Below are 21,122 nucleotides of genomic sequence, written 5' to 3' on the forward strand. Positions count from 1 at the left end.
CCCCATATTTGTATGTGTGTGTAGGGGGATAATAACAATAAATGCCGTAGTTTTCGGGTAAAAATAAAAAACATATATCATTGACAGGTATGCTGTGTCGCACGTGAGAAATGTATTTTATTTAGAAGGCTTGACTTTACCGGCGACGGGATGTTGCCGAGCAAACCGGAAGCTGTTCTCCTGCAGAAGCGGTTAAGTTGTTTTTTAATGAACTTCAAAGTACGGTAAACTATGGTTTATATATATTGTGGGGAAATTGGAGATTCCGGTTAAAAACTGGATTTTTGACAGGTATTTTTTGTCGCACGTGTGCGTCACGCTGCTTACGTCGTTACGTCGCTTCTGCCGTTACGTAGTCAAACGGCGTAGGCAGCCAAGTTTCCGAAGACAAAACTGCGTAGATTGTGTCAAGAATATCCGAATTACTACTACACAACTGCGGTCATTCAATCAAATGTGCCAACACACAAGAGGAAACACTTATTTTTGTTACATTTTGTCAACGAATTTTACGTTGCGCTGCAAAGCCGGTAAGTAGAACCGTGTATATTCGACGGGTTGAAATTTAAACGACATCGACTTTCCCTTTAATGGTCACTAGCAACACAGTGCGTTTAAAAAGCAGACAAGAGAAAAAATTAAATACATGTCTCTTCCATTATCACCCCCCATCTGCCATTTATTGAAAATAAACATACATGAACAGCTCACGAAAGGTAAAACCTTGCAAATAGTGATTGTTGGTTGACAGCCCACTGTCCATGTCACTCTCTTCTGAAGGATTTTTTCCTTTAGGTGTCAAACTTAAGACCAAGTAAAGATGGTGAAGCTGGAGCTGGGTCAAGTGGTGATGAGGAGGATGAAGGAGGACGACATTGAAATGATTAAAGCTCTCATTAAGGTTTGTGCAGCAGGGGGAGACGGTGGTAGCCTTATGGTCTGGAGCTGCATCAGTGCTGCTGGCACTGGGGACTATGTATTGTCTTGTGTTGTCTCATGTTCCTGTCATGTGTCTGCAGGAGGGCTGTGAGGGCACAGAGAACCGCCTCATTCTGCACATCCTCACTCGCCCGCTCTGCCTTTTTGTGCTGGCTGTGTTTTCCTCCGGCCTGCGCTGCCTCGTGCACTCCTTCATCCTGGCCCTGGCCATCCCCGTCTTCCTGCTCATTATCTACCTGAAAATCACCATGCCGTGCTCCACGGGGGTTCTGGGCAGCAGCCGCCCGTCCTGGGACTATGTGGGCAGCAGCTTCCGGGGGACGCATGATGAAATGCTGCAGAATCCTTACGCCAGGATCAGCGACAAGAAACCCACGATGAGGAAGGTTGGTTGAATTGGAAAAGGTAAACAAGGGACCAAATAGCACCTGTCTGACAACGGGCCTTTTCTCACTTACCTGAAAAAACCCTTAATACTACTGCAACTACTACTACTACTACTATTTCTACTACTACTACATGAAGGAGTCATTCCGAACTTCAGTTTTTACTGAATCGGACCCGAATTCCATTGACTCACGGATACTTGATGAATACTCAAGTTTCACTGACTCACAGGAGCTTTCACTCGTCCTTGTTGTGGAAAAAAATTCTATCATCCTAAGTAGGATAGAGAATGCCTGAAATAAATAACTACTCTGGCAGTTTTTATCACCTTTGCAAAACGAATCGGTCAGACAACACACAGTATGCATGGTGGTCTGTAGGTGTCTGGCCTGGGAACTTTTATACTCCATAGAATGCAAGTGAATTACATTTCATGTATGGGGGTTAGCCTACACACCCATTCTTCTGGCACGGTTTGTCGCACCTATGCGAGATAACCTCCTAGGGTCAACCATTTGGTGGCACCTCCTGATGTCCCCTGTCTTGTGCAGGGGGAGCTTTGATCAAAGAATGACCTCCTCAGACACTGTCCCTAATCCCAGGTTTCAGATAGCCTCCTGCTGTGCCCACCATCCTTGAAGGGACAGCAGGGTGTGCTCAGATGCAAGAGTTGAAGCTCTACAAAAGGCTGTGAAGTAATTCACACAATAACCTATGTTGTACCTGTGAAATATACATTTTCCCATCACATCCTCAACTAAAATTCGACTTTCAGTGACTCACGGGTGCTCACTGAAGACTCGAGTTTCACTAGCCACGTTTACATGAGGAGTTGTTCCTCTCTTCGAATGGAATCTTTCCGAATGACTTCTCCGAAAACAATGGTATATTGTTGTTAAAACAAGGAATATTCCAATCTCTTGTCTACATGTGCTGCTATAATCAGACAGAATAGTTAATAGGGCATGCCCAGTAAAACGTAAACATCAACATCACGTGATACCGGCTTCCCCGTGTTTTTCTTTCACTTGTTGGAATAACTCCGTATTGCAAGTTTTTCGTTCGTCCAGTCCTGAAATTTAGTTTGAATCAAAAACAAACTTTCCGCAGCACTCCGGTGCCAATTGCTCGCCTCCATTTTTAAAACTGAAGAACGTCTGGATCTGTGTGTTACGTCATATCTGAGCATGCGCTGAAAGAACGCACCCAGGAAAAATTTAAACAGGAAAGGATAAAAATTCAATCTTGCTAATATTTTATAATTAAACCCCGGACATGTTTTATATATTTTCTTCATAAAGAAAAACTGGACTTGTGAATAAAGTATAGAAGGCTTTAGATTCTGTTCCACAGATGGCAGTAATGCACACCGAAAGATGCTTGCCAACCGGCAATAAACAACAGAAGAAGAAAAACACGACGAGGAAGAACACACCGTGAACCCTGAACACACCTCAACTTTCTGTTTCAGCGGATACAAAATACCTCAATTGGATTGGGGAAAGGAATATTCCACCCCTGTGAATCCGATTATATGTTCATTCGGATTGGCACTTTTCTTTCGGAATGAGGTGTATACAAAGGTTAAATTCTTTCCATTTGCGCAAATAAACCGAATGCAATTGGAATATTTGGGTCCATGTATACGTGGCTACTGACTCACAGGTGCTCAAGGAAGACTTGAGTTTCAGTGACTCACAGGTACTGAACACAAACTTGCTGCGTATGTGAGAGTCCCTGTGCTTGTACTCTAATGGGTCAGCGAAAGGAATGGTTTTCGTCATCTAAGTTTCCCACTAATAGAAAGCCATGTTGGTGGAAAAGCAGTTGGTGATTGTTAGTCCTAAAATGTGTTGTACCTTTTACACAGCCAAAGCGGAGGATGGTCTCCAAGGACAGCGAGGCATCAACAGAGAGCATCACCCCAGAGAGGGAGCAGGCTGCAGGGCTGGTCTGGGTGGCAGAGTGCCAAGGTGAAATCTTGGGCTGCCTCTTCCAAGAGAGTGAGAAGCACCCCAGCATCCGAAGGTTCTGTCGACTGGTGACGAGCAGCTGGTACCGCAGAGAGGGCCTGGGTCGGCTCTTTGTGCAGAGTTTGGAGCAGAAGGAGAGGGAGGCGGGGGCACTGCGAGTGTACACGCACGTCCCGTACCCTTCTAAGGTGGGCGAGGTGTTCTTCTTGAAACTGGGCTATCAGCAGCTTGGGGAGAAGACTGATGAGAGTGCTGAGGATGAGGATGCATGGAGGGAGGCTCCTGAGAGAGGATTTCTGGGATATCCGCTCACAAAAGTCTTCTACAAAGACTTATGATGGGGTTTGAATCCTTCCAGGACTTCAAGGGATGGACATCAGGATATAAGCCCCCTGCAGTACATACTGTACATACTTAGTATGTACTGTAAGTATTATTTATACACTTATTTATCACCTTCCCCATTCAAACGTCCCTGCTTCAAATGAGACTTTACCATGAAATACACTGCTGATGAAAACACTCACCACAGTTAAAATATGGCACGAATGTACATTTTGCACTGTTGAACGTGAAGGAGGCTCTAAGTAGAGCCTCAAAATGCAAAAAGAAGAAATGGGACTGAGACAAACACAAACATTTCTCCTTCATGGCGACAAATTGTTCATTTGGAATGAGCAGGAGAAGAAAGTTTTCTACTCCCTTGATGATCCCTTGACTCCCTGATGGCATGACAAAGAGATCCCACCTCCTCATCCTTCAATGGAACAGAGCTTCAGCTTGTGCAGGGGCGTCAAATGGTAGATGGCGGCTTCTTTGCCTTTTTTGCAATAAGTTGGTTTTTGTCTACCTCCCTTTTATTCTTTTTGCATTTTGCAGCTCTACTTGGAAGCTCTTAAAGATGCAACATTGATACGACAGTGGTATGAAAAGGTTTGGCTACCCCTAGTGATTTTCAAGATCAGCCATTTTTAAAAAATATAGCAGATAACACAGTGATACATGACAATTGAAATCAAGTTTATCGCATTTACAGAAAGTGTGTAATAATTAGGTAAAAGTAGGGACATGCATAAATCAATATTTAGTAGATCCTCCTTTTGCAGGAATAAATGCTTCCTTTAGCTTCCAATGAGGGTCTGGATTCTGGTTGAAGGTATTTTTGACCATTCTTCTTTACAAAGGTTCAATGGTTTCCAAGCATGGACAGCCCGCTTTAAATCACACCACAGATTTTCAGTAATATTTCGGTCTGGGGACTGAGATGGCCATTCAAGAATGTTCTACTTGTTCCTCTGCATGAATGCAATAGTAGAATTTGAGTGTTTAGGGTTGTTTGAAGGCTCCAGCCCCGGCGCAACTTCAACTTTGTCACTGATTCTTGAGCATTGTTGGCAAGAATCTGCTGATACTGACTGGTTTCCCAGTACCTGTACTGGCCACACAGCCCCACAGCATGATGGAACCACCACCAAATGTTACTGTGGGTAGCAAGTGTTGGTCTTGGAATGCTGTGTTCTTCATCCACCATGCATCCCGCCCCATGTCCAAATAACTCCATTTCCGTTTCAGTCCACAGCACCTTATTCCAAAATGAAGCTGGCTTGTCCAAATGTGCTTTAGCATACCTCAAACGACTCAATTTGTGGCGCACTCCTATACAGCATCCCCTTGTGCAAAGTGCACTGAATAGTTGAACGATGCACAGTGATACCATCTACAGCAAGATCATGTTGTAGGTCTTTGGAGGTGGTCTGTGGGTTTGACTATTCTCTCCGTCCTTCACATTTGCTTATCTGATATTTTTCTTGGCCTGCCACTCCGGGCCTTAACTAGGACTGTACCTGTGGTCTTCCATTTCCTCACTGTGGTTCTTTCCAACTCTGTGAACGCACAGTGTGTCCGACATTATTGCAACTTTCCTGGGGAGAGCATGCTGCTTCTGGCTTCAGCAACAGTTTGGCGGATATTTGACATTCATGTTCACAAAAACAGTCTTGTGTGAAATGCTGTTGATGGATTAAAATATTTTTCTCTTGCTCCAATAACTTCTGCCTCAGCTTGCCTTGTTAACAGAGAAGCAGAGCTTGGGGGAAGGCAGGGAGCGTATCTGGCTTACATTACAACGCAACAGTTTTGCCCTCTGAAACAGAGAGTTGAATATTTTGGTTAGGAAAAATACTCATGAGAATTAAGTCCAAATTTTATGGAAATAAAGTTAAAATAGGGGTGCTCGGCGGACGAGTGGTTAGCGCGCAGACCTCACAGCTAGGAGACCCGAGTTCAATCCCACCCTTGGCCATCTCTGTGTGGAGTTTGCATGTTCTCCCACATTCCAAAAACATGCTAGGTTAATTGGCGACTCCAAATTGTCCATAGGTAAAAAGAAATCTTCACTCACTAAATGTACTGCAAAAAAGGTCAGTAAGCATAATTCATAATGCCGCCTACAGAGAACATACTAACTCCTTATTTCTAAAATCACAAATACTTCAACTTGCTGATATAGTTCATCTTCAAACAGCTAAAATAATGCATAAGGCTAAAAACAACCAATTAGCTAAAAATGTCATCCAATACTTCTCTACAAGAGAGGAGAAATATGATCTCAGGGAAGAAGTACATTTGAAACACTTCTATGCTAGGACTACGTTATGCTAGCCATAGCATTTCAGTATGTGGAATCAAACTATGGAATGGATTGAGTAAGGACCTCAAACAATGCACAACGATGAGCCAATTCAAGAAACAATACAAGCAGTTGATGTTTGCTAAATACAAGGATGAAGAGTCTTGAACCAGTCATGATGTGCTATATATATCACTATATTGACACGCACTATGGTACACATTATGGCATTGGATGCTCATATCACCTTGTACTTCGGTACGTGACAAAAAAAAACTTAAACTATATTAGGAAAGCAGGAAGTGAACAAATGTAACAGTTACTGATTGTAAAAGTACCAGATGGAGGGGTAGGATTTAATAAGCTTTGCTTCTTCCTACTCCTTTTGGACATGTGGAACTGTGAACTGATTATGGGATGCACTCAATTGTAATCTGATGCATGTTCAAATGAAATAAAACCATTATCATTACCATAGGTATGAATGTGAGTATGAATGGTTGTTTGTCTATATATGCCCTGTGATTGGCTGGCCACCAGTCCAGGGTGTACCCCGCCTCTCACCCAAAGACAGCAAGGATAGGCTCCAGCACCCCCCGCGACCCTCGTCAGGATAAGCTGTAGAAAATGAATGAATGAAAGGAGTGTAATTGATAATGAGATAAGTTTTGAGATGATATGAGTTTTCACCTGTTAGCATGCGTAGGGTACATGTGTTCCTGGACTAAACTGTGCACTGTGTGGCCCCCAGCGGACACCCCTGCCCTGCAGTTATGACTGCTATGAAGCTGCATCCTGCCTGTTAACAGTCAGAGGTGTGTTGTGAAACCATATACAGTATGTATGTATGTATGTACTGTACCGCATGTATCGGAAGTGTTTAGTGGTTGACGTGAATGCTTTGTCTTAAACCACATCTCACCTGCATGCACACAGCAGCTACACTGCTTCCCAAATGCCGTACTTCTTACACCATGTACATAACTAGTATATTTGCATTGATGGATGCTGGGGCTACTGTTGGACACAACATTAGGTACATCTGTGCATGAGACCATCACCTCCATCCGATGCAAAAGCTGGATTACAAATTTACTATTTTATGACAGTCCCTGTTTCTTTTTTTAAGCTACTAATTGGAAAATCACAAATAAACAGCTGTGATTTTATGAAAAAAAAAAAGAAAAAAGATCCTGTAAAAGATGCTAAAGTTGTAATTTAGTGAGAAACAAAAACAAAGTTGTAATTTTTTTAATTAGGTTGGAGAAAAAATTGTAAGTCATAAAATTCAATAAAATTTTACTTTAAGTACTTAAAGGTGTAGTTCGGATTTTTTGGCATGACGTTGTATGACACCCCCAGTGAAGTCCGTCAACAGCGACTCACTCCCCACTTCGTGTCCTGAGCCGAGTTCTGGTCGGATTTCGGTGCTGAGGAAAGTAGTTCCAGTTAGTTGCTGAGGACAGTTGAGTAAAGAGTTTGGCTTCTCAAAACAATATGTGTTCAAAAGCATAACACATTTGCATCACAAATATGCCTACTAGAAAAATAATCAGACCTCACAAATCCTTGTGGCTATTTTATCTGCTATGATAGGAACTACTTTCAACACAATTTAATGTAAAAAAAAAAACTATCCCTTTAAGAAAAAGTAGAAATATTTGAAAAATAAAAGCTGCAAAAATGGACAAACCAGCAATTTTATGAGAGTAGAGTTGACCTAAAGGGGACCTATTTTGCTCATTTTGGTAATGGTAATAGTAATGGTTTAATTTAATTTGAACATGCATCAGATTACAATTGAGTGCATCCCATAATCAGTTCACAGTTCCACATGTCCAAAAGGAGTAGGAAGAAGCAAAGCTTATAAAATCCTACCCCTTCATCTGGTACTTTTACAATCACTAACTGTTACATTTGTTCACTTCCTGCTTTCCTAATATAGTTTAAGGTTTTTTTTTCCTCACGTACCAAAGTACGAGGTGATGAGCATCCAATGCCATAATGTGTACCATAGTAAGTGTCAATATAGTGATATATATAGCACATCATGACTGGTTCAAGACTCTTCATCCTTGGATTTAGCAAACATCAACTGCTTGTATTGTTTCTTGAATTGGCTCATCGTTGTGCATTGTTTGAGGTCCTTACTCAATCCATTCCATAGTTTGATTCCACATACTGAAATGCTATGGCTAGCATAACGTAGTCCTAGCATAGAAGTGTTTCAAATGTACTTCTTCCCTGAGATCATATTTCATATGATCATATCACCGTCTATTTGTATTTGCTGGTGCGTGTCCTTTCTGCTGTTACCAAACAGCATGATTTTAGTTTTATTTAGGTTCAAGGACAATATATTATCATCAAACCATCTTTTTAGTGTGACCATTTCTTCTCTGACCTTTCTAATGATTTCAACTGTACTCCCTCCAGAACAAAAAGCAGTGGTATCGTCCGCAAATAATACCAGCAGAAAGGACACGCACCAGCAAATACAAATAGACGGTGTAGACATTGAAAGGGTGAAGGAAAATGAATTTCTGCAGATCACAATAGATGAAAATATGAGCTGGAAACCTCATATTACAAATATACAACATAAGGTGGCCAGAAATATTTCAGTATTGAACAAAGCAAAATTTGTTCTCAATCAGAAATCACTCCACACTCTTTATTGCTCTCTGGTTCTACCATATCTTACTTATTGTGTGGAAATATGGGCTAATAACTATAAAAGCAATCTTCACTCGCTAAATGTACTGCAAAAAAGGTCAGTAAGGATATTTCATAATGCCGCCTACAGAGAACATACTAACTCCTTATTTCTAAAATCACAAATACTTCAACTTGCTGATATAGTTCATCTTCAAACAGCTAAAATAATGCATAAGGCTAAAAACAACCAATTACCTAAAAATGTCATCCAATACTTCTCTACAAGAGACTTCGGTATGGGACAAAAAATTACAAAATTCAAATATTCAAAAAACAAATACAAAAAAAAAACTTAAACTGTATTATGGAAAGCAGGAAGTGAACAAATGTAACAGTTAGTGATTGTAAAAGTACCAGATGGAGGGGTAGGATTTAATAAGCTTTGCTTCTTCCTACTCCTTTTGGACATGTGGAACTGTGAACTGATTATGGGATGCACTCAATTGTAATCTGATGCATGTTCAAATGAAATAAAACCATTACCATTACCATTACCATTACCATTACAAGGAGCCAGGGTTCGAAAAAACTCTCTGAAAGCGAGCGTTCAGAGCCATCCCAAACTTCTTTCAGGGCTCACTTCCAAATGTGCAAACCTCATTATCTGAAACTTTGGCATGGTTTAACATGAGAATACAAGATTGAACTACATTTATAGGTCATAAAAGTGGAAGAAGCATAATAGGTCCCATTTGAGAGAAACAAGAAATGATGTTGTAGCAAGAAAAAAGTCAAAATAATCTAACTTTAGTGGCAGTTGAAAGAGTCAAGGTCAAATATCTTTTTTTTAAGTCGTAACATGAGAAACAGAAAACCAAATAAAGTTGTAATGTTTGAAAAAGTACGTTGGGGAAAAAGCCATACTATGGGAATAAATGTAACAGGGTTATAATGTTATTTTAAATATTGTATATATGTTAATGTCATAATTACACAAATTTCTGTTTAATTTAAGTAATACCTGATGTGTTTGTGTTGTCATGTTGATGTGGAACGATAAGACCATCACTGTGTACCCCTACTGCTCCTAATTAGTTAGGTGTATACTGTCATGATTCACTCTGCTTGGTCCGCTGCCCTCTGCTGTCTCCTTGCAGACCTGCTGAGGATTCCACCCCCGGCTCATATTGACCAGCACACCTGGAGCCAATCTCCTATTAGGCCTTCTTAGGCCATGCGGCCGAGCAGGACCCTGTCAGATTGTCCTACTGCTTTCCCTGTTTTGTTCATGCCTCGGGACTCCTTGGCACCTTTGCCTAACCTCCTTAATACTGTTATTTCCTGCTGCCTACTCTTTTCCTGTGAGTAGTTGAGCTTCCTAGTTTTTCCTTGTTTTTTTCCTTTGTTTTTTTGACTTGTGCCTTTTTGTTGTACCTTTAGCTCCCCGGTGACCTTCGGTTACGGGCGTCTTTTGTTGTACCGTGTTTTTTCCCTCCTCTGTGAGCGCCCTCTGTTATCATTAAATACGCTTTTACCATCTTCACCGTCGTCTCTGCTCTGGGGGCCACAACGCCTGGCGCACGCACCAGCCTTTGGAACGAATGTGGCAGGTTGAGCGCTGTTGCGCTTCCACCTTAATTGGCATCAGCTGTTCGGTCTTGATTGCAAGGCGGTGCCAGGCTTATTTATGGGTCTTGACGTCGCCGGGGCGCTCATTGTTCCTTGCTGTTTAACCTGTCGAGGCTGTATTGGCGTGCTCCGGTGGTGTGCTCTGGTCTGAAAGCGGGGTTGGTTGTCGGCGACCTGGCGTGTATCCCCAGGTGGCGTTGTCGGACAACTTCCTCTTTGTACCCCGCCATTCGTTCGCCACACATATATACGTTTTGGCCACTCCTTCCTACTTCCCTTTTATTCACAATCTCTCTGTGAGAGGTAGGCGTGCGTATGGCTTAACAAATGTCTTTAGTTTAAAACCTTATTTCTCATTTTTGTCTTGTGTTGTAATCTGTGTAGGGGCACGTTATTCGGCCACATTTTGACTGCAACGTATTTGTTACACTCCATCAGCCGAGAGTAAAGTGCAGCAACTGCAGCAACCCTGTGTCTGTCGTCACTCTTCGATCACAACGCAGAAAGTCAAAACCACCAGTTACATAAATTCCAAATATGATGGGAATAAAGTTGAAAGTTCCACTTTCCCTGTCTGGGAAAGTGGAAGGGGTTGGAGCTACACCCCCATTGATTCCGCGTGATGTCGTGGAGCCGTCCCACGAGCAAAGCCTAATCTCTGCCAGACCTCACAGGACTGGCACGTCCTACCTCGCCCTGCCATCGTCCGGGGTTTCCCATGCTGTCAAATGTGGGTCGGCACGCACGTCTGCTAGACTGGACGTCCCGGCCACAGCCCCTGGAGAGGCACGGTCCCTCCTCGCCAAGGGTGTGTGCTCGTTTTGTCTTCCTCTCTGCCTCTCTTTTACCTCCCCTCACCCTCTCGTGCACTCTGCGGTTTGGGGAATTCACCATTCCCAGGGTACTTGTGTGTGTGCACATCATGTGGAAGAAATGAATGTGTGCTTCATGTCTTCATATTACATTAGCAGACTGCTGTAATCCCTTTCATCTTGTCAATTAAGGCGCTTCACACGCTGACCAGGCTCCACGCACTTCATTTGGATGTCACGTACGATCAGACGAGCAGACGTCTCATGCATCCACTGAACCGACGAAGGAAATGCCGAGTCATAATTTCCGGGAAAAAACAACTTTCGCCCACGCTCTGCGCACGCGCATGACAGCAGCAGCAACCACGCTTTCTTTCCAGTGTGTGAACTCACCATCTGTTTCCTGGCGGCATTAATAGCAGCCATCCAGCTAGCAGGTGTCTGCTCTTTGTCAGCCATGCAGAAACATCAACTTATGATGACGATCATCATCATCATAAGCTGCATGAGCAGAAACACAATTAGCCACGTTAGCATTGTACAGACATCCTGCACTGTCCTGCGGTCTGGAATGTGATGATGTTATACGCAGACTATGTTGGCAACGTTTAAGACTGAAGCACTATGGGCTGGCTAAATTGTAGGACATAACTACTCTATCATCATCATCATCATCATATACTCATACCGGCACATGCACTGCGGGTTAGGGTAGCATAGAACATAGAAATACAACTAAGAGTGCACACAGTGAAACATGAAACTTTGCCTTTTTGTAAAACAACACGCATAGAGATACACTACTGTGAAAAAGTGTTTGCCGGCTTCCTGATTTCTGATTTTTTTGCATATTTGTCCCACTTAAGTGTTTTACATCGCCAAACAATTGTCAATTTTAGTCAATGACAACACAACTTAACACAAAATGACATTTGGAAATGAAACTTTTTATCATTAAGGGGAAAAATATCCAAAGCTATGTGGCCCTATGTGAAAATGGATTTTAGTTTATTGTTTTTAGTATTAAAATTAGGACTGTCGAAAAATAACGCGTTAACGGCGGTATTTCATTAATTATGTAACAATTGTAAGTTAAGTAATTAACGCAGGCAAGCCACCGCTCTCTGTTATGACGACAGACAGAGTAAGTAGCTCCCCACAGAGTCACACAGACGCTGTCGCCTCTTTATAACTTTATTCTGAGCTTACACATCAACAGCAGTGAAATTCAAACACCGTTTATGTCTCTCAACTCTAAAACAAATATGTCTCGTCCGTTATCATTGCAACACTTACTCACGAGACAGATCGCGAGATGCTTTCACTGACACCCCGATCATCACCACAACCTCTTTATTCTGTATGCATGTGTGGTCTAAATCAGGGGTTACCGACAAGGTGTCCTCTAGCACCAGGTCGCTCCTAAAGACCACATGAGTCTCATGCTAGCCTGTTCTAAACATAGTCCACAGCACCACTTACCTGCGTGCTGCATCTCATTTTTTCCGTTGTTATTCTTCTTTAAATCACTTACATGTAAATGGTACATGACAATATATTAAAAAAAACACGTACACCTACATTTGTACAGTGTCCATTCTCTTTTACACGCAGCTCCCATTTACGACACTAGATGTGCACATGAATGCACCAGGGTAGCAGCGCAGGTTTCAGAGTTGTCCTAACATTTGATGTTCAACTAACAGTGCAGCTTATAAACGTGAGCAACCTGATTATTTCTCATTCCTTCCATGCTATAGACGCTGTTTGCACCGTCATATTGGAGTGTTTTGGGATTCAGCCGCCGAGCTGGTCGCTAACTGCTGAGCTAAGTTAGCCATTGCCACTAATTCATGTTATAGTTAGCATGCTATCTCAGAGTGTTTAGTGTACTGCTCATAGCTGAGATGTTATGCATGTGTTTATGTTGCTAACTGCTAGCTTTATAAGCATTACAGTAGGGTAACTCTGGTTTCAAAAAGAAAAAAAACACAAATGCAAATAAAAACAATAAGTGGATGTTCTTGTCACTCAGCTTTACTGCTAAGTACATTTTACTGCATCCCAATAAATTCACTCAAATTATGTGAATTCATCTTAAATAACATGATGTTTTTGAACGCAACTCATTGCTCATAATAAAACCGTTCAAGTCTGGGGAAAGTATTCAAATAATCTGCTATCCATTTTCTATGCTGCTTATCCTCACTGAGGTTGCCGGGTATGCTGGAGCCTATCCCAGCTGACTTTAGATGAGAATTAAAAAAAACAGTGTTAGGTAAATACATTTTCAAATAAATTCTCTAAACTTGATTTGTATCTTTAGTTGATTTGGCGCTGTTAATGCATACAAATATACATAAATCCTGCTCTATAATTCATCTTTCTTTCAATAAAATACGGTAGAAATATGCCAATAAAGATCAATATAGGATTAATTCATTTGTCTGTTCATTGATTCAATAGAGGCTGCATGGCGAACGAGTGGTTAGCGCGCAGGCCTCACAGCTCGGAGACCCGAGTTCAATTCCACCCTCGGCCATCTCTGTGTGGAGTTTGCATGTTCGCCCCGTGCATGCGTGGGTTTTCTCCTGGTACTCTGGCTTTTTCCCACGTTCCAAAAACATGCTAGGTTAATTCCAAATTAACTATAGGTTAACTCCAAATTGTCCATAGGTATGAATGTGAATGAGTGTGAATGGTTGTTTGTTTATGTGCCCTGTGATTGGCTGGCCGCCAGTCCAGGGTGTACCCCGCCTCTCGCCTGAAGACAGCTGGGATAGGCTCCAGCACCCCCGCAACCCTTGTGAGGATAAACGGTAGAAAATGAATGAATGAATGACTTACAGGCTGCACGGCGAGTGAGTGGTTAGCACGCAGACCTTGCAGCTAGGAGACCAGGGTTCAATTCCACCCTCGGCCATCTCTGTGTGGAGTTTGCAAGTTCTCCCTGTGCATGCGTGGCTTTTCTCCGGGTACTCCGGTTTCCTCCCACATTCCAAAAACATGCTAGGTTAATTGGCGACTCCAAATTGTCCATAGGTATGAATGTGAGTGTGAATGGTTGTTTGTCTATATGTGCCCTTTGATTGGCTGGCCACCAGTCCAGGGTGTACCCCGCCTCTCGCCCGAAGACAGCTGGGATAGGTTCCAGCACCCCGCAACCCTTGTGAGGATAAGCGGTAGAAAATGAATGAATGAATGACTTACGGGCTGCATGGCGGTTGAGTGGTTAGCGCGCAGACCTCACAGCGAGGAGATCAGGGTTCAATTCCACCCTCGGCCATCTCTTTGTGGAGTTTGCATGTTCTCCCCGTGCATGCGTGGGTTTTCTCCAGTTTCCTCCCACATTCCAAAAACATGCTAGGTTAATTGGCGACTCCAAATTGTCCATAGGTATGAATGTGAGTGTGAATGGTTGTTTGTCTATGTATAACATGTACAACACCATGTACAACATGATGCAAAAATACTGACAAATCAATGGACAACTGAACATTTAAAAGGGAGCTATTATCCTAATTTTTTTTACCGTTTGTATTGAGTTGTGAACTCGTTTTGAGAAGCTGCACACAAGAACAGCACAGAAAGCTTTCTAGATCGTCCAGAATTTGCACCTATTCCAGCTGTATTTCTTTCGATTCCATGCTTCCTGTGAAAACATTTTGATTCATTCATTTTCTACCGCTTATCCTCACGAGGGTCGTGGGGGTGGGACAGCCTATCCCAGCTGTACAGACCTGGACTAGTCGCCAGCCAATCACAGGGCAAACAACCATACCAAACAACCATTCACACTCACATTCATACCTATGGACAATTTGGAGTCACCAATTAACCTAGCATGTTTTTGGAATGTGGGAGGAAACAGGAGTACACGGAAAAAAAACAACATGCAAACTCCACACAGAGATGGCGTGGTTGGAATTGAACTCGTGTACCCTAGCTGTGAGGCCTGCGCGCTAGCCACTTTCCATTGTGCAGCCTCCTGTGAAAACATAAATTCATTCATTTTCTACCGCTTTTTCCTGTGAAAAGAGTCAGTTTTAATTTATTTCACCCATGGCCTGCCTCCAGGTATGCCCACTCCGCCGTGGTTGGTCACACACCCAAGTACTTTCAGTACTTTTCAGTGCCGCTAATTGCAAACTATGTGTTGGGATCCTAAAGTAGAGACTGGACAGTCCCACGTTTCTCAAGAAAAGAGTTTACTTCAAGACGTCTCTCAATGGTAAGTAGTTTTAGCATTTTAGCGTTAGGTTTTCTACAGCACCGATAACGTCTAATGTGGCCACCGATAGTGGTGGGAAATGGCCTTTCTATTAGCAACCCCGCTCCCTGCATGCACACTTTTTCTCCATGACTTACACAAAATAAACACAGTTAGGACACTGATAAATTATTATTTACTGCTTGCTCTTCTAACTCTTCCACATGACCAAGTAACATTGGAAAGGCGGCAGGCTTCAGCAAGTTTGTGGGCTAGTCCAGCTGCATACTGGCCTATGTTCACAAAACAGTCCAGTGTGAAACGCAGTTGACAGATTAAAATATTTTCTTTTGCTGGTAGGGAATCAGGAACTCCAACCACTTGTGCCTGATGGTGGCGTCTTTAGCAACAAATGTAGCTTTCCCTTGGTAGCAGCGTAAACACAGAAGCAGAGCTTGGGGGAGGGCTAAGTGTATCTGTCCTACAGCCACATCCCCATAAGGAAGTCCGCCCTTCTGTGACATCACAAATGTACATTTTTCCAACGCCCTCTGAAACTGAGCTTTTTTCAAGGCTCACTTCCAAATGCGCAAACCTCATTATCTGAAACTTTGGCATCATTTAACACGAGAATACAACATTGTAGCTATATTTATAGGTCAGAAAAGTCACTTTTACCTCGTTTTGTTGGAAAAAAATCATCCCCACAAAACCGTCATGGACAAAATAAACACATTGTTCTGCGACAATTTGCAAATATGTCAAAAATATATCAAAGTAAATATCAATGTTGTAGAACCAATAACACGTACCTTGCCTTTTATTATAGAAAATGGAAGAAAAAGCCCAAGAGCTGGTGGCAGTGATGCGGTGGATGTGAGCTGGTGATGTGTGCTGTTTGACTGTGTGAACATGCCTAGCTAGGTTGAATGCTTATGTTTTGTTGTTGGAAGCAGAAATGAGTGTTGGGGATGTAAAATGAGTCAGGCAGAACGCAGAGTAGATGTGCACACGGATGTATGTGCACCGCAAACATAATTGAGAGGTCTTCCACCCTTGTCTCGGTATGGCCCATAGCCTTTCTCTTTCGTGTGGTCACACCAGTCAAAACTCAGCCAGGATGCATTCATAGTCTCACAGAAAGTCGTATTTTATGTAACTCATTACAATCATGCACATTTTACCCACTCGGGTGTCAAAAAAACATTTCAGCATTGTTTCAGACTGTGTTTCTTTTTGTCAAGATCAGTGTCAAACTCATTTTAGCTCAGGAGCCACATGTTATATACGTATATATGTCATGATTTTAATAAAACAAATAAATAATATAAAATAGGACTGGGTGATATGGACCTTAGCACACTAAACAACCATCCTTCAAAATAAGACAGCTGTTTGCCCCATGTGTGCGTAAACAATACAAGAGTGTCATAAAAATATCTTCCATATGCAGTTGGAATTGCATGGGTGACTACATCTTCCTTAATACAAGCACAGGCATTACAGTTTGTTGAAGATTTAGTAGCAATGTGTGCAGAGGCTGACATCCCATTTTGTGCCTGATCCAGCCCGTGGGCCATATGTTTGACACCCCTGGTCTAGCTATACAGTATGTAAATGGAGCCCATTTATTGTCATTGAGGCTAGTTTTCTCTGAAAATGTCAATAAGTTTTATCATTTTTGTCTCTCCTGACTGCAGGATTTAGCAAACAGAAATAATTCTGGTAATCTTAACTGACCTAAAACAGGGAACGGTGAGCCTGATTTCATTTCATATAGTGGGAATAAAATGCTTACAGTGTGTTCCTGTTTGTGAAGTGTATCTGCATGCGTTATCATCAATCTCTGTATGAGCACGCCCATTAAAAGCCACTTTCAAAAATCTTTCTGTCCAACCAGAAGCTGCCTGTGATGGATGCAGGATGTTTGTAATGAGATGAAGCTTCTCAGTTCCCCACCGCTGCAACACACACACACAAACACACACACACACACACACACACACGCTTTCACTCTTTGTCATTCACCTTCATTCCGTCCCCACGCCCTACGATTGACGCATCTTTCCAAATGATTACAAAACTAGACAGGTGAGCGAAACTGACTCTTTAACATTGACACCAACCATATCCCGTAAGGCACGGTTTTCATGTGGTGTAAGATCTGCTCTCCTCGTTGGTCCCCAGAGGCCACGCTGTTAGTAATGATTGTGTGTGGAGGTTTCCGTCTTAATGAGTAATAAACTAGTGAAAGCGAGAGTAACTGCAGGCGAGGCTGCCTTCTCGCTGTCCATCACTTGCTTTCGCTTAACCGCAACTCTGTTCTTAAAGGCCTCCAATGTACAGTATGCTTTGTCATATGGCTTCAATAATCATTTATACAAATACATGCTGCAGTAGTGCACACAATACTGAGGTACAGACGTCTATTGTTATCATCAGGTGGAGGTAGTGTACAGTAATGTACAACTTTGATACTTTCTAAATCTGTAGAAGGAAATTATATACTGTATATTTCAAGAAAAAAATGCATCTCAGCCTTGTCATACACAGTGGTGTGAAAACGTCTATGACAACACTCAATACAAAATGCATTTTTAAATGAAAGTCCAAAGGTACTGGTGTGAACGTGTGAAAAAGTGACTTATAAGAGGACCTATTGTGCTTTTTCCACTTTTCTGACCTATAAACATAGTTAGAATGTTGTATTCTTGTGTTCTTGTGTTGTTTGTGTTAGTTTCAGATAAGTAGGTTTGCGCATTTGGAAGTAATCCCTGATTACTTTTTTTCTCTTGGTGTGATTTTTTTTCTCTTCATATTCTCGATTTACATTTTTTTTTATTTGAACGTTCTCCTCGTAAATGTTCGTAATTATGACTTTATTATTAAATAATTAATTTTATTAGATATTTCAAGAGAATATCTAACAATATCTTTGATATTCCAACTCAATGCTCCTAAAATGACATTATTTTTTATTTTTTTAAATTGCAACTTTCACAGTATATTTACTTTCTGTTCATATTTTGATTCTTACAGCTGTTTTTTTCTATTTCCAATTTCCAACTATTTCCAACTATATAGTTTTGACGTTATTCTCATAATATTTTAACTTTTCCTGCAGCCAAAGTTTTCAAAAATGACAACTTTTTTCAATGTTTTGTTTGTTTCTCATACTGATGATAAAAACGTATATTATTTTTCCTGGTACTATTACGTTTTTATTCTGGTAAAGTGACTTTTTTCACTTTTGTTTGTTTGAACTCCACTCTTGTATAATTTCCGCATTTTATTTTCGCATTTATTTTTGCTCCTGTAGACTTTTTATTTTTCACATTTTTATTTTCCTCTTGTACATTTTCTTTACATAACTATGACTTCATTCTTATAATATTTTGACTTTATTGTCATAACTTCTCAGAACTTTTTCCGCCACCCAAGAAAATGTTCTTTATTTGTTGTTTTGTTTTTTCTCATCACATTATGACTTTAAAATATTAACATCCTTTTCTATAATATTTAACTTTTAAAACATTTTTTTCTGATAATATTAAAATTTTATTCTCATATAATGACTTGTTTTCTCATTAGATGAGAACATGTTTTGTTTTGTTTTTATTCTTGTAAAATTATTGCTGATTTTTCAATTTTTGCTGTTTAGTTTTCTTGCATGCTATAAATGGCCCCCGGTCTAAAGCAAATGTGTTTTTCCTTTGCTTGAAGCGTGCTTTTGCCCCAGAAGAAGTTCCTGTACCACTACAAGAACATGCGCTGGGCAAAGGGTCGCAATGAAACCTACCTGTGCTTCGTGGTGAAGAGGCGGGTGGGGCCGGACTCACTGTCTTTTGACTTTGGACACCTGCGCAATCGTAACGGCTGCCACGTAGAGGTGAGATGCCAAGACGAACCTCACCAAGAGGAAGAACTAGACATGTTCTTGTGTTCAGCTGTTGTTCCTGCGTTACCTGGGAGCCCTGTGCCCTGGCCTCTGGGGCAGCGGAGTGATGGGCGAGAGGAGGCTGAGCTACTCCATCACTTGGTTCTGTTCCTGGTCTCCCTGCGCCGACTGCTCCATCGCTCTGTCCCGCTTCCTGGGGCGGATGCCCAATCTTCGCCTCAGGATCTTCGTGTCCCGCCTCTACTTCTGCGACATGGAAGACAGCCGCGAGAGAGACGGCCTGCGGTTGCTGAGAAAAGCCGGGGTCCAAATCACAGTCATGTCTTACAAAGGTACTAGCAACAAGTATGCTATATATGCTATATATATATATATATATATATATATATATATATATATATATATATATATATATACATATACTTCAAAGGTTTTAATGTACAAAAACAAATTCTCCTTAGACTTCTTCTACTGCTGGCAAACCTTTGTTGATCGGAAGCAAAGCAGCTTCAAGGCCTGGGAGAGCCTGCAGCAAAACTCTGTCAGACTGGCCCGGAAACTCAATCGCATCCTCCAGGTACACCAGCACGAGGAATTGAAACGATATTTAATTCTAATCATCATCATCATCATCATCATTATCATGTCCTTTTTTCCAGCCTTGTGAGACTGAAGATTTAAGAGACGCTTTCAAGCTGCTTGGACTTTGACTTCCTGACGTGCTTGGCTTCATCACTACAGTTGCTGACTCAGATAGAAGACAAATGCTTTTACGCCCTCAAGGCTTGCAAAACATGTCTTTCTTCACTTTTACTAACAATTACTGTATTTTACAGACCATAAGTTGTACTTTTTTCATGGATTTCCTGCGACTCTTACCCCAGAGTGAGTTCTATATGTTGTTTTTCACTCTTACGGCCACAAGAGGGCGCTCTTGTCTTGCGTGCCAGTATCTGCTCCTCACTCCTGTACTGTCAACAGGGCAGTCACGTCCACGTATATACAGTAGATGACTACTGTTGTTTATGCTGAGTTACCTGGTTAATATGTTAGCTTAACATACCACCTCGTCACGTTCTGTTAGCCTGTTGTTGTCCATTTTATTTTTTCTACTTTCAAGATGAAATGTCTGTTCTTGGTCTCTGATTTCATAAAATACTTTTATTATTGTATTATTGTAAAATGCAACTTACAGTCCAGTGCAGCGTATATGTTTTTTTCCCTCCTCATTGTGCTTTCATGGCTGGAGTGACTTATAGTCCAGGAAATACAGTCAATTATTTTGGCCCTGTCATTTTTTTGTCTTTGCTAACATAATTTCTTGTCATAAACATAATATTTCCATTACATTTTTGTTCGCCCATGAAAGACCAGTTTGTTTGCACTTTTAAAGAAAGAAGCTGAGAAATGAAAATGCTTTACGTACAGGAGCTCCTCCGTGTACGGCTTACAGCTACGTGCTACCATGTTTTTCACGCTCCCATAAATGAATGAAAGCAGAATTTTGCTCCATGAACTCAACACTGGGGAGGGAATGCAGCAGAAGAATACGCTATGTGTGCGGGCACTTGTGGTGTCAGTGCACCAAAGAAAAGGAAAGCCATCACCATGGAAGTAGATCGATCAATAAAAAGCTCGGAGAGCAGACACGGCCAACAATTTTTGCTGTCAACACTGTACGAGTGACCCAGGGGTTGGCAACCCAAGTCTTCCCCATCTCCTGACCTTGTGGCCTACATGGCACCCCTGTTAACTGAGTTAACGTGCGGCGTCCCGCTTTCATACTAAAGATAATTTGGAGCCACAAACTGCGGTTTTTGAGTCTTTCTGTATTAATTTGAGTAAAATTGTGTAAAAAACGTAGCTCACAAAAAAAGACTACATTCATTTACATTCAGGTTTGTTTCTTATCATACTGTGACTGTTTTTTAAACATAATTTTTCTTTAATATTTCAACTCTACTAAAATTCTACTCTGTTCTATGAA

General features: G+C 41.6%; 2 protein-coding genes across 6 annotated transcripts; both read left to right on the plus strand.

Annotated features, from left to right (window-relative positions):
- The first annotated feature begins 249 nt into the window (after positions 1-249).
- nat14 (N-acetyltransferase 14 (GCN5-related, putative)) lies at positions 250-7,683 on the plus strand. Of its 3 annotated transcripts, none has more exons than XM_058054011.1 (4): positions 250-530; positions 796-901; positions 1,020-1,325; positions 3,197-7,683. In XM_058054011.1, exons 2-4 carry the CDS (start codon positions 821-823, stop codon positions 3,635-3,637), a joined length of 828 nt encoding a protein of 275 aa, XP_057909994.1. In that variant the 5' UTR covers positions 250-530; positions 796-820; the 3' UTR covers positions 3,638-7,683. The 3 variants fall into 3 exon arrangements, with proteins under 3 accessions (XP_057909994.1, XP_057909993.1, XP_057909995.1); XM_058054010.1 differs by having other exon boundaries at positions 251-530; positions 781-901; XM_058054012.1 differs by lacking the exon at positions 250-530 and adding an exon at positions 541-716.
- Positions 7,684-12,610: 4,927 nt separating this feature from the next.
- On the plus strand, positions 12,611-20,989 carry aicda (activation-induced cytidine deaminase). 3 transcript variants are annotated; one of them, XM_058053469.1, is made up of 6 exons: positions 12,611-12,747; positions 15,105-15,258; positions 18,961-19,126; positions 19,185-19,467; positions 19,597-19,712; positions 19,795-20,989. In XM_058053469.1, the coding sequence occupies exons 2-6, from the start codon at positions 15,179-15,181 to the stop codon at positions 19,843-19,845; spliced, it is 696 nt and encodes a 231-aa protein (XP_057909452.1). In that variant the 5' UTR covers positions 12,611-12,747; positions 15,105-15,178; the 3' UTR covers positions 19,846-20,989. The 3 variants fall into 3 exon arrangements, with proteins under 3 accessions (XP_057909452.1, XP_057909454.1, XP_057909453.1); XM_058053471.1 differs by lacking the exon at positions 15,105-15,258 and having other exon boundaries at positions 12,611-12,859; positions 18,980-19,126; XM_058053470.1 differs by lacking the exon at positions 15,105-15,258.
- Positions 20,990-21,122: the final 133 nt, after the last annotated feature.

This window comes from Doryrhamphus excisus, chromosome 17 (assembly GCF_030265055.1).
Source record: "Doryrhamphus excisus isolate RoL2022-K1 chromosome 17, RoL_Dexc_1.0, whole genome shotgun sequence".
In the NCBI taxonomy this organism is placed as follows: domain Eukaryota; kingdom Metazoa; phylum Chordata; class Actinopteri; order Syngnathiformes; family Syngnathidae; genus Doryrhamphus; species Doryrhamphus excisus.